This window comes from Esox lucius, chromosome 16 (genome assembly GCF_011004845.1).
Source record: "Esox lucius isolate fEsoLuc1 chromosome 16, fEsoLuc1.pri, whole genome shotgun sequence".
NCBI lineage: Eukaryota > Metazoa > Chordata > Actinopteri > Esociformes > Esocidae > Esox > Esox lucius.
In genome coordinates this window covers 24,898,625-24,909,545 of record NC_047584.1, presented here as the reverse complement: position 1 = coordinate 24,909,545, position 10,921 = coordinate 24,898,625, and the positions used below count along the sequence as shown (strand labels likewise).

The 10,921-nt window shown below is 42.2% G+C and overlaps 1 protein-coding gene across 2 annotated transcripts; it reads left to right on the top strand.

Annotated features, from left to right (window-relative positions):
- The first annotated feature begins 440 nt into the window (after positions 1-440).
- ccdc93 (coiled-coil domain containing 93) lies at positions 441-7,102 on the top strand. 2 transcript variants are annotated; one of them, XM_010880214.3, is made up of 22 exons: positions 441-719; positions 1,004-1,117; positions 1,224-1,318; positions 1,829-1,940; positions 2,024-2,122; positions 2,258-2,314; positions 2,408-2,508; positions 2,917-2,953; positions 3,161-3,262; positions 3,376-3,426; positions 3,526-3,612; positions 3,687-3,800; positions 3,898-4,034; positions 4,142-4,223; positions 4,328-4,402; positions 4,498-4,569; positions 4,683-4,791; positions 4,885-4,967; positions 5,062-5,099; positions 5,415-5,499; positions 6,119-6,232; positions 6,360-7,102. In XM_010880214.3, the coding sequence occupies exons 1-22, from the start codon at positions 636-638 to the stop codon at positions 6,414-6,416; spliced, it is 1,905 nt and encodes a 634-aa protein (XP_010878516.2). In that variant the 5' UTR covers positions 441-635; the 3' UTR covers positions 6,417-7,102. The 2 variants fall into 2 exon arrangements, with proteins under 2 accessions (XP_010878516.2, XP_010878515.2); XM_010880213.3 differs by having other exon boundaries at positions 3,684-3,800.
- Positions 7,103-10,921: the final 3,819 nt, after the last annotated feature.

The following is a 10,921-nucleotide window of genomic DNA, read 5'->3' as shown; positions in this document are numbered from 1 at the left end:
CACACCCTCGTGCCTTATTAACAGTAGAACACCTTGACTTCACAAGCTGCAAAAATCTAATTTTAATAACAAAAACATAGCTTAGGGACAAGGAGAGAAATCTTCTGCCAAGACTGACAAGCCTTCAGACGTTAATAGCTTCCTAATCATGACCATGGTAAGGATCCCGTAGAACCATAAAGGCATTCGATTTCTCTCTAGTGGCAAAACATTGTAATTGCTACTTTTAGAAGAAATGCAAGGGAATTCTGCTAAATGCTAAACGTATGCATTTTTATTTCTTTAGATGCATATTTGCTTTATAACTTTTTCCAATAAATTCAACACTCGAAGGTGGCCGTGTTGGATTCAATATAAATTGAATTTATTAAAAAAATTGCAGAACTGTGTAAAAATAACAGCTACATCTTGAACGCAGCTTTCATTGAAACCAAATCACGTGTTTGTCATGTGACTGTGTGCTGTACGGTAGACCTGTGCATAATAATACTTAGGTGGTCATGTTTCCGCTTTTATAGTAGTAGTCGTTGTTCTTACAGGCGATAAACTTAGGGATACTTAAGGACTGCTTGATTGTGGCGAGTTGACTTTCTAGCTTTTCTACCCTTCTGACAGTACCAACATATCAGTCAAAAATGGCGGCCACATCTGTTTTCCAGAGAGTGAGAACAGGTTCCAAAATAGGAGCTCAATACGACCAAGAGGGAAATCTTATTCAGGTAACACACTTTACTACAGTGCAAAACTGCAGTCTTTCGTTGTTTCAAATATGGTGCAATTTGTGTCATCATAACAGTTGACAACATTGCTATATTAACATCATTGTTGCTTTTGCCACTTCGCTAAGTAGCTGGCTGCTCACTGCTAGTTAGATGAACCAACTGACGTGTGTAGGTGGGAAATGTTTCTAAAGACCTTTCAAGATCTGTCCAGTTTTCACTGAAATGGGTTTCATGGAATACAACTTCTAGGTCTGGAATGTAATTTTTTTTGTGGCTTGTAGGTGGAGACGCGGGAGGACGAGGAGCAGAGTGTTAAGTTGGCAGAAATCCTGGAACTTCTGCTTGCTGCCGGATACTTCAGAGCTCGAATTAAAGGGCTGGGACCCTTTGATAAGGTGGGAACATGGCGGGCCCAAGCCCTTCTCCCGGACAGCTGTTTACCCTGTATATGACAACCAGTTCCCCTTATCTGAACAGTGATGTGCATGCTGTTATTAATAGGTTGTTGGAGGGATGACATGGTGCATCACAACATGCAACTTTGACATTGACGTGGATCTGCTTTTCCAGGAAAATTCTACTATTGGACAGAAAATGTAAGTTGCTTACTGACAGCATTCGTTGGTTGTTAATTGTTTGACATTGTTTTTTCACCTTGTACTATGATAACTCATTGATGGCCAGGAATCTAAGACATGCTGCAGTGCAACCTTCTTATTTATAGTGTTGATTTTTCGTTTCATAAATGTTTCCCTGGTGCAGAAATAAATCTATCAAAATGAAGTATATTCCCTCCTGTTTTTTTTTTTGCAAATGTCTGTTAAATTCCAGACCAAGAAGTTGCGTTCTTATAGATTCAACCTTTGTGTTCCATTAATCCCATTTCAGTGATAACTGGACAGATCTTGATAGGTCTTTAGAAACAGTCATAATGTTAACACAAACGAGTGGTACAGTAAAGGGTAAACTAAAAGTAAAATGAAAGCAATTAATCTATCCTGATATGGAAAGTTACTTTTGGCACACCTCAAACACATGACATAAATGGCTGAAAGTAGAGCTCCTCTTGCCTGGTGCTTGTAATGACTTTGTGCATTTCCCTGCAGAGCTCTGACAGAGAAGATAGTGTCTGTCCTGCCCAAAATGAAATGTCCCCATCGCCTGGAGCCCCATCAGATCCAGGGGCTGGATTTCATCCATATATTTCCAGTGATACAGGTATGAGTTGCCAGAGAGTAGTTGTCAAGTTGAGTACCACACTAGGTTTGTGTCATGCCTGAACAGTTGTGTATGTACTCTAGTGGCTGGTGAAGAGAGCCATTGAAACGAGGGAAGAGATGGGCGATTATGTGAGAGCCTACTCCATCTCTCAGTTCCAGAAGACACACAACTACCCTGAGGTGAGCCTGCACTGTTATATCAGGGTGGATTCATGACCGGGACTCCAGACCTACTGGTTCTTTTCTGATTGCAACGTTCTGAGCAGTTCAGTGAAAACCCTGTCATTTGGACCATGTGTTGTCTCTCCATTCTAGGATGAAGACTTTCTTCAGAGAAAGGAGAAGGCTGTGAGAGCAGTCTTGGATGTATCAGTGAGTCATTCTCCCACATACCATCTCGGTCAAATTCTCCTTGTCTAATTAATTAGCACCCTATTTGATTTTTCTCTTTTCCTGTGTTGACAGGAAGTGTATAAACCGCAGAGAAAGTACAAGAGACAGGTTGAAGCAGGTGAACTGCTGGACGAAGAGTCCAGGGTTCATTCCACTCTGCTGGAGTACGGAAGGTAGGTTACCTCTCATGACCTTGCCTTCTGCCTCTATTCTGTCCTTCACATCCAACTTTGTTCACAGTTCATACCACCTGTTCAGATTGACAGTTGACCCGGTGTGATTTCATCCCATTTGACAACTGTGTTCCTTCCATTTTCCAAATCTTTTCATGCATTTCATCCATGTTAGATTGTCAGATTGCCTTTTGTAAGTATATGGATGGACTTGTTCTCTGCAAGGAGTGCTTTTCACATGAATGCTATGTGTGTGTTAAAGTACAAATGACAGTACATCCCAGTTACCACAAGTGTGTGCGTGTGTGTTTGCATGCATGCATGCTTGAGTGCATACATTTGGTAATGATTTCCTTTAATGAAACAGTATTGATTTAAAATTAAATACCAATTTCTCCCCGATTTTAGACGCTATGGATTCAGCAAGCAGACAAAACAGGACAAGGTGAGCCTAATTTTAATCACATCCATTTACAAAAATCTCCATCATGACTTGAATCTCTTTGAAGTTAGTTGTAGAATGACATAAATTCCAAGCCTGTAAATACAAGGACAACACACTGATCATCACTACCACAAGAGAGACCTGTAGCTACAGTAGAAAGGGAAATGACTGTGATGAAAAACGCTGTGCCTTCCCTGTCCTGTAAAGGCCGAGGAGCGGAAAGCATCCCTGGTTCCGGGCTCTCAGGCCACACCCCCAGGCTTGACAGAGGTGTTGCAGGAGGAGGAGGACCTGCAGGCAGCAGAGGAGGTGAGGTCACGACACACGTATCCACATGAACCCAACTACATTAACCTTCCGTTTCCCAGTACTTCATCAATGCATCCCTGTTCGTGACGATATCTCCCGTCCTTTTCTCTCAGTTACGCATCAAAACTCTTATGACCAGCATGGCTGCCATGGCGACTGAGGAGGTAAGCACGACCTTAGTTCTCTTGGCCTTTGCCCAAACTGTAGTTGGTTTGTGTTATTATTTAATGTACAATATCAGTATAAATAGTGTTTTCCTGCAGGGCAGGCTAACGGCTAGTACTGTGGGCCAAATAGTTGGGCTACAGTCTGAGGAGATTAAACAGATCGCGTCTGAATATGCCGACAAGGTGAGCTACTACACATTTCCACTTTAAAAAAAAGATGTAGGCAAACATTTTAAAATAAATTCATCTTCCAGCAGTCGGAACTGTCTGCTGAGGATCGTCCGGAGCGATATGGCCCAGTACAGCAGCACCGGAGAATGGTAGCCTCCCTGACCAAACAGATCCAACAGAAGAACAAGCAGTTAGAGGAGGTGTGTGATGAAAGGATGTGGTACAATCAATGTTGTTTTCCTAATAGAAAAAATAAATAAAGGTTTGTGTGCGTGCTTGCGTGCATGTGTGTTTTAGCTACAAGCCAGGTACTTTGAGGTGAAATCGGCATGTGAAGAAGCAAAGAGCAAAGTGATGGAGGCCACAGAGCAGACAGAGACACTAGACAAAGAGTTGAGTGTCCTGGATGAGGCTGAGAGCCAGGCAGATACTAGGTGAGTGCTGACCTGGCAGAGCAAAGCATAAGGCTGTTATGCAGCGATTGTCGGTAATACAACCTGGATCTTGGACTGCTCTCATCTGCCCTGTGTGTGTGCCACAGTCTGTTGGAGAAGTTGAGGGTGCTGGTTGCTATGAATGAGAACCTGAAGAGCCAGGAGCAGGAGTTCCGCACGCATTGTAGAGTGAGTGATCAACTTTAACCCCAGTACATCAATGCCCGTAACTTGTTGGGCTTATTAGAATTGATTTATGGTCACAACAAACTTGGGGTGCCATTTGGTTTCAGGAGGAGATGGTTCGTCTGCAGCAGAACATAGAGGATCTGAAGATTGAGTCAGGAGATGATGGAGAGGACGAGAAGGTTGTGCACTGACGAAGCCCACCCAAGACCAGATAACCGTTTCTCCCCTATAGTTAACAAAAATTACTCTGTCTCTCTCTTTCTGTGTCTTTCAGGAGAGGAGTCAGTTAATAGACAAGCAGTATGACACAGACAGAGAGAAGCTACAGAAGATCAGACTACTGATGGTAAATGGTCCACACTGCCCTAACATTACTCTATTTGAACTGATATGATATTGTTCCTATTTCCATGTCTAGAATTTGCTTATGACCTGAGGCTGAACGTTGCTTTCTAATAGGCTCGGAGGAACCGTGAGATCGCTGTCCTACAGAGGAAGATTGATGAAGTGCCGAGCAGGGCAGAACTGACACAATATCAGAAGAGGTTCATTGAGCTCTATGGTCAAGGTAGGTGTCTTTGCCTCATCCACTTATCAGGGTGTGTTTGTTTGTAAATCAAACGCCTACCTTTTTTTTTTTGTGGTGCTTTCTGTCCTCTAGTTTCGGCAACACATAAAGAGACCAAGCAGTTCTTCACTTTGTATAACACATTAGATGACAAGAAGGTTTATCTGGAAAAGGAAGTAAGTGATTAAAGCATGCTATCACTAGATGCAGCCGTTCCCGTTGAAATCTGGTGTTTACTGAGCATCTTCCTCTGTCATGATGTTTCTTTAGGTGAACTTGTTAAATTCCATCCATGACAATTTCCAACAGTGAGTACTGTATTTTTCTTCCACATAATACAGTTCTGGGGTTGAATGCCTCGCACATACTGTACGATTGCCAACAGCTTGAGTATTTAAACGATTAATCAGTTAGTCTTTGACATGCAGTATCATGTCTGCACACCAAATTCAGGAGTGGAAACTCTCCCGTGGATTCATGGAGCCATCTGCTATAATCTGCATGTCAAAGACTAACTGTGGCTGTGAACAATGTACCATCTAAAACTATCCTGTTTGGTGTGTGGGGACTGGGGTCAATCGGATTTACTTCCTGTCTAAGTGTTGGTGTCTGGTCTTGCTTAGGGCAATGGCGTCTTCGGGGGCCAAGGAGCAGTTTCTGAGACAGATGGAGCAGATAGTGGAGGGAATCAAACAAAGCCGCATTAAGGTGAGAACTGTAACTATGTCTCTTATCTTCGCCCTCTGCTACCTAATGGCAGCTTTCTCTAAGCATGCCAGGTGCTTACTCCCTGTAACTCAGTGATTTATTGAAGACCACTAAGTGTTGCATTTGTTGCCTCGGAGTACAGCCGTTTCATTGTGCCCAGGAGTTTAAATCCTGGTTGCAAATTATCGACAGTACATGTGGGTCCTGCTTAAGTTGGTGCAGATTGGCTCAGTGCTCCCAGGTGTGGATATCGAATGGGAAGGTCTTGTCTCTTCGTGCTCTGGTGTGAGGTCAGGACATTGTGAGACCAATGATGATTGTTGGCTGGAAAGTATGCCCTCCTCCAGTGCGTATGTGCTGGTGTGTGTTTCTCGATTGAGAAGTGTGACGACGAGCACAAAAACTTGGTGAGATGTCTTGTAAAGCACAATTTTTGGCCTTTACCCAAACCTGTGGTGGAGTTGTTGTTGTGATGAGACAGGGCAACAATTGGACAGAAAATGTAGTAAAATAACAATTATGATAATGTTCATAGAAATTATACAGTGATATGGAAGTGGATAAGTAGCAAAACTATGAAGTATATTGGTCATGTGATTCTTCTCACCCGAATGTACAGATGGAGAAGAAAAAACAGGAGAACAAGATGAGGAGAGACCAGCTGAATGATGAGTACCTGGAGTTACTGGACAAACAGAGGCTCTATTTTAAAACGGTCAAGGACTTCAAAGAGGTGAGGAAAATGTCCTTGGTCTTTATGGTTGATCTGATGGAACTACTTTAATGTTTTACGAATGTGTTCTACTTTATTCTCTGAGAGCTGATCATTAAAAAAAAAGATGACATTTTCTTTCTCACAGGAGTGTCGGAAGAATGAAATGCTGCTATCCAAGCTGAGAACCAAGGGTGCTTCTTAATTCAAAGCCGTGCCATAAAAAACAACAATGAAAAAGTGTGTCTGGCTTTCAGCATTTTCTGTCATCTATGTTGTATTGCCTTATTGTGCTTACTGTATTTTCCTTTTACATTCCATGTTGATTTGCTGAACGCGGTGGTAGTGATGCTATTAGTATCAGGGCAGGGGGCATTCTTGAGGAATGTCAACTGCACTGTGACATGACGAATGTTCTCTTGACATATTTGCCAATTACCTGGCCCCTATGGCATTAACATTACTATGTACTTAATCTGGTAGATTGCTAGGTATTCCATTGAATTTTACTGTTGTATTCAGTAGCTTCTTCAGATATAATTTCAGATATTTGAGTTTCTACCAATGAGGCATACTTGACACTCAACTATAGCATTTCAATGTAATTAATGCTGCACTTTAATTTTGTGTACTTTTAATTACACATTTTTGCTGCCATTTGTTCACCTGAAGTTAAAGGTTTCACCCGTGTCTTATGCCGCTTTCATGTAAAAGGTGGTTTCAGGAAACTCTGATTTCGTAAATTCAAGCCTTGATAACTACAACCATTAACAAGTAGGATATTTCAGAATCTTCTATTTCCGACAAGCACGTGAACAGCATTTTTTCTATGTTGTCTATCCACAACTTTACTGTAATTTTAGCGCTTAATAAAATACACTAAGTCTGAAAGATCTGCTTTTCAATTTATTTTAAGTTCCGAAATAGGAAACTTCACAAAATTCTGTAACATTACAATTTAATCTGCCGCGCGTTGATTTATGGTTAATAATTGAGACAATGAGTGTACTTTGAAGGAGCTAATTATAATCAGTTAGGTCAAAATAACAGTGTCGTTCTGAGCAGTGAAATTCTTATGACATGGCACCCGGCATCTACGCAGTAGCATTAGTAGAATACAGTGGGGAGAACAAGTATTTGATACACTGCCGATTCTGCAGGTTTTCCTACTTACAAAGCATGTAGAGGTCTGTAGTGTTTATCACAGGTACACTTCAACTGTGAGAGATGGAATCTAAAACAAAAATCCTGAAAATCCCATTATGATTTTTAAATAATTAATTTGCATTTTATTGCATGACATAAGTATTTGATCACCTACCAACCAGTAAGAATTCCAACTCTCACAAACCTGTTAGTTTTTCTTTAAGAAGCCCTCCTGTTCTCCACTCATTACCTGTATTAAGTGCACCTGTTTGAACTCATTACCTGTATAAAAGACACCTGTCCACACACTCAATCAAACAGACTCCAACCTCTCCACAATGGCCAAGACCAGAGAGCTGTGTAAGGACATCAGGGATAAAATTGTAGCTGGGATGGGCTACAGGACCAGCAGCTTGGTGAGAAGGCAACAACTGTTGGCACACTTAGAAAATGGAAGAAGTTCAAAATGACGGTCAATCTCTCTGTCTGGGGCTCCATGCAAGATCTCACCTCGTCCGGCATCAATAATCATGAGGAAGGTGAGGGATCAGCCCAGAACTACACGGCAGGACCTGGTCAATGACCTGAAGAGAGCTAGGACCAGTCTCAAAGAAACCCATTAGTAATACACTATGCCGTCATGGATTAAAATCCTGCAGTGCACGCAAGGTCCCCCTGCTCTAGCCAGCGCATGTCCAGGCCTGTCTGAATGTGGTCTGATGAGACAAAAAGAGCTTTTTGGTCTAAACTCCACTCACTGTGTTTGGAGGAAGAAGAAGGATGAGTACAACTCCAAGGACACCATCCCAACCGTGAAGCATGGAGGTGGAAACATCATTCTTTGGGGATGCTTTTCTGCAAAGGGGACAGGACGACTGCACCGTATTGAGGGGAGGATGGATGGGGCCATGTATCGCGAGATCTTGGCCAACAACCTCCTTCCCTCAGTAAGAGCATTGAAGATGGGTTGTGGCTGGGTCTTCCAGCATGACAACGACCCGAAACACACAGCCAGGGCAACTAAGGAGTGGCTCCGAAGCATCTCAAGGTCCTGGAGTGGCCTAGCCAGTCTCCTGACCTGAACCCAATAGAAAATCTTTGGAGGGAGCTGAAGGTCTGTATTGCCCAGCGACAGCCCAGAGACCTGAAGGATCTGGAGAAGGTCTGTATGAAGGAGTGGGCCAAAATCCCTGCTGCAGTGTGTGCAAACCTGGTCGAGAAAAACTTATGATCTCTGTAATTGCAAACAAAGGTTTCTGTACCAAATATTAAGTTCTGCTTTTCTGATGTATCAAATACTTATGTCATGCAATAAAATGCAAATGAATTACTTCAAAATCATACAATGTGATTTTCTGGATTTTTGTTTTAGATTCCGTCTCTCACAGTTGAAGAGTACCTATGATAAAAATTACAGACTTCTACATGCTTTGTAAGTGGGAAAACCTGCAAAATTGTCAGTGTATCAAATACTTGTTCTCCCCACTGTAGAAAGCAAAAAAGTGATAGTTTACATTATGTATATTTTCTAGCAGCAATTGTAGAGAGTAGAAAGGGAGTATATGAACAATAAATAAATATTTTTTAGCTTTAGTCTTTTATCATTTTCTGTGCTTTCCTAAGTCATTGTGTGTGGTAGATGCCTTGCACAGAGGGGAGATGGCAACCGATGATGCGCTCTGCTGACTTCACCCTCTGGAGATCCTGGCCAGGAAGTATAGGTGTTTTGGAGCCGTTTTTACTGCAGAGTCTGTTGCCTGGACCAGGTGAGATAATCTTTGATGAACACACAGAGGAATTTGAAGTCGGAGACTCTCTCCACTTCAGCTCCATCAATGTGTATGGGGCCGTTTTTGTCCCTCTGCTGCTTCCTGAAGTCCATGATCATCTCTTTAGTCATGCAGATGTTGAGAGAGCGGTTATTTTCCTGGCACCATGTAGCCCGGTCCCCTACCTCCTCTCTGTAAGCGGTCTCATCGATGTTGGAGATGCGTGGCCGCGCAGTTACTGTTGTGCTCATAAGTTTGCAAACCCTGGTAGAAATTGTGACATTTTGGCATTGATTTTGAAAATATATATTTTATTTAAGTATAGTGATCAAATGAAGCCATTTATCACATAGTTGTTTGGCTCCCTTTTAAATTATAAGGATAACCCAAATGGCCCTGATCAAAAGTTTACATACCCTTGAATGTTTGGCCTTGTTACAGACACACCTGAAAATGGCAATTAAATGTGAATTTTCCACACCTGTGTCATTTGAAATTCCAATTATTGTCTGTATAAATAGTAAATGAGTTTGTGAGCTCCCACATGGATGAACTGAGCAGGCTAGATACTGAGCCATGGGGAGCAGAAATAACTGTCAAAAGACCTGTGTAACAAGGTAATGGAACTTTATAAAGATGGAAAATTATATAAAAAGATATCCAAAGCTGTTCAAATGCCAGTCAGTACTCTTCAGTCGCTTATTAAGAAGTGGGAAATTCTGGGATCTCTTGATACCAAGCCAAGGTCAGGTAGACAAAGAAAGATTCAAGCCAAAACTTCCAGAAGAATTGTTCAGGATACAAAGAAAAACACACAGTTAACCAGGCTGCTCTGGAAAAAGACGGTGTGGTTGTTACAAGGAGAACAATACGACGATACTTGAACAAAAATGAGCTGCATGGTCGTGGCGCCAGAAAGAAGCCTTTACTGCGCCAATGCCACAAAAAAGCCAGTTTGCAATATGCCCAACAACACCTTGACACGCCTCACAGCTTCTGGCACACTGTCATTTTGAGTTACGAGACCAAAACAGAGCTTTATGGTCACAACTATAAGCACTATGTTTGGAGAGGGGTCAACAAGACCTATAGTGAACAGAATACCATCCCCACTATGAAGTGTGGTGGCTCACTGATGTTTGGGGGGGGGGGGGTCAGCTTTAAAGGCCCAGCGAATCCTGTGGTAATAGATAGCAAGATGAATGCAGCATGTTATCAAAAAATTCTGGCAGACAATTTGCATTCTTCTGCATGGAAGCTGAGCATGGGATGCTCTTTGATTTTCCAGCACAGCAATGACCCTAAGCACCAGGTCAAGTTGACCCTCTAGTGGTTACAGCAGAAAAAGGCGAAGGTTCTGGAGTGGCCATCACAGTCTCCTGACCTCAAAATCATTGAGCCACTCTGGGGTTCATGCAAGACAACCAAAGACTTTGCATGACCTGGAGGCATTTTGCCAAGACGAATGGGCAGCTATACTACCTGCAAGAATTCAGGCCTCATAGACAACTATTACAAAAGACTGCACGCTATCATTGATGCTAACGGGGGCAATACACAGTATTAAGAACTAAGGGTATGCAGACTTTTGAACAGGGGTAATTTTTTTCTATGTTGCCATGTTTTGTTTTATGATTGTGCCGTTCTGTTATGACCTACAGTTGAATGTGAATCCCATAAGAAATTAAAGATGTGTGTTGCCTGCTCACTCATATTTTCTTTACAAATGTTGCAGTTATTACCAATTCTCCAAAGGTATGCAAACTTTTGAGCACAGGCGTGGACAGGGAGTACA

Excerpts from the sequence above, each read along its gene's own strand:
- ccdc93 (XM_010880213.3), top strand. The coding sequence starts at position 636 with ATGGCGGCCACATCTGTTTTCCAGAGAGTGAGAACAGGTTCCAAAATA. Across the intron at positions 4,792-4,884 it reads CATTGAGCTCTATGGTCAAG|TTTCGGCAACACATAAAGAG; the intron begins GTAGGTGTCTTT and ends TCTGTCCTCTAG. Across the intron at positions 5,100-5,414 it reads ATCCATGACAATTTCCAACA|GGCAATGGCGTCTTCGGGGG; the intron begins GTGAGTACTGTA and ends GGTCTTGCTTAG.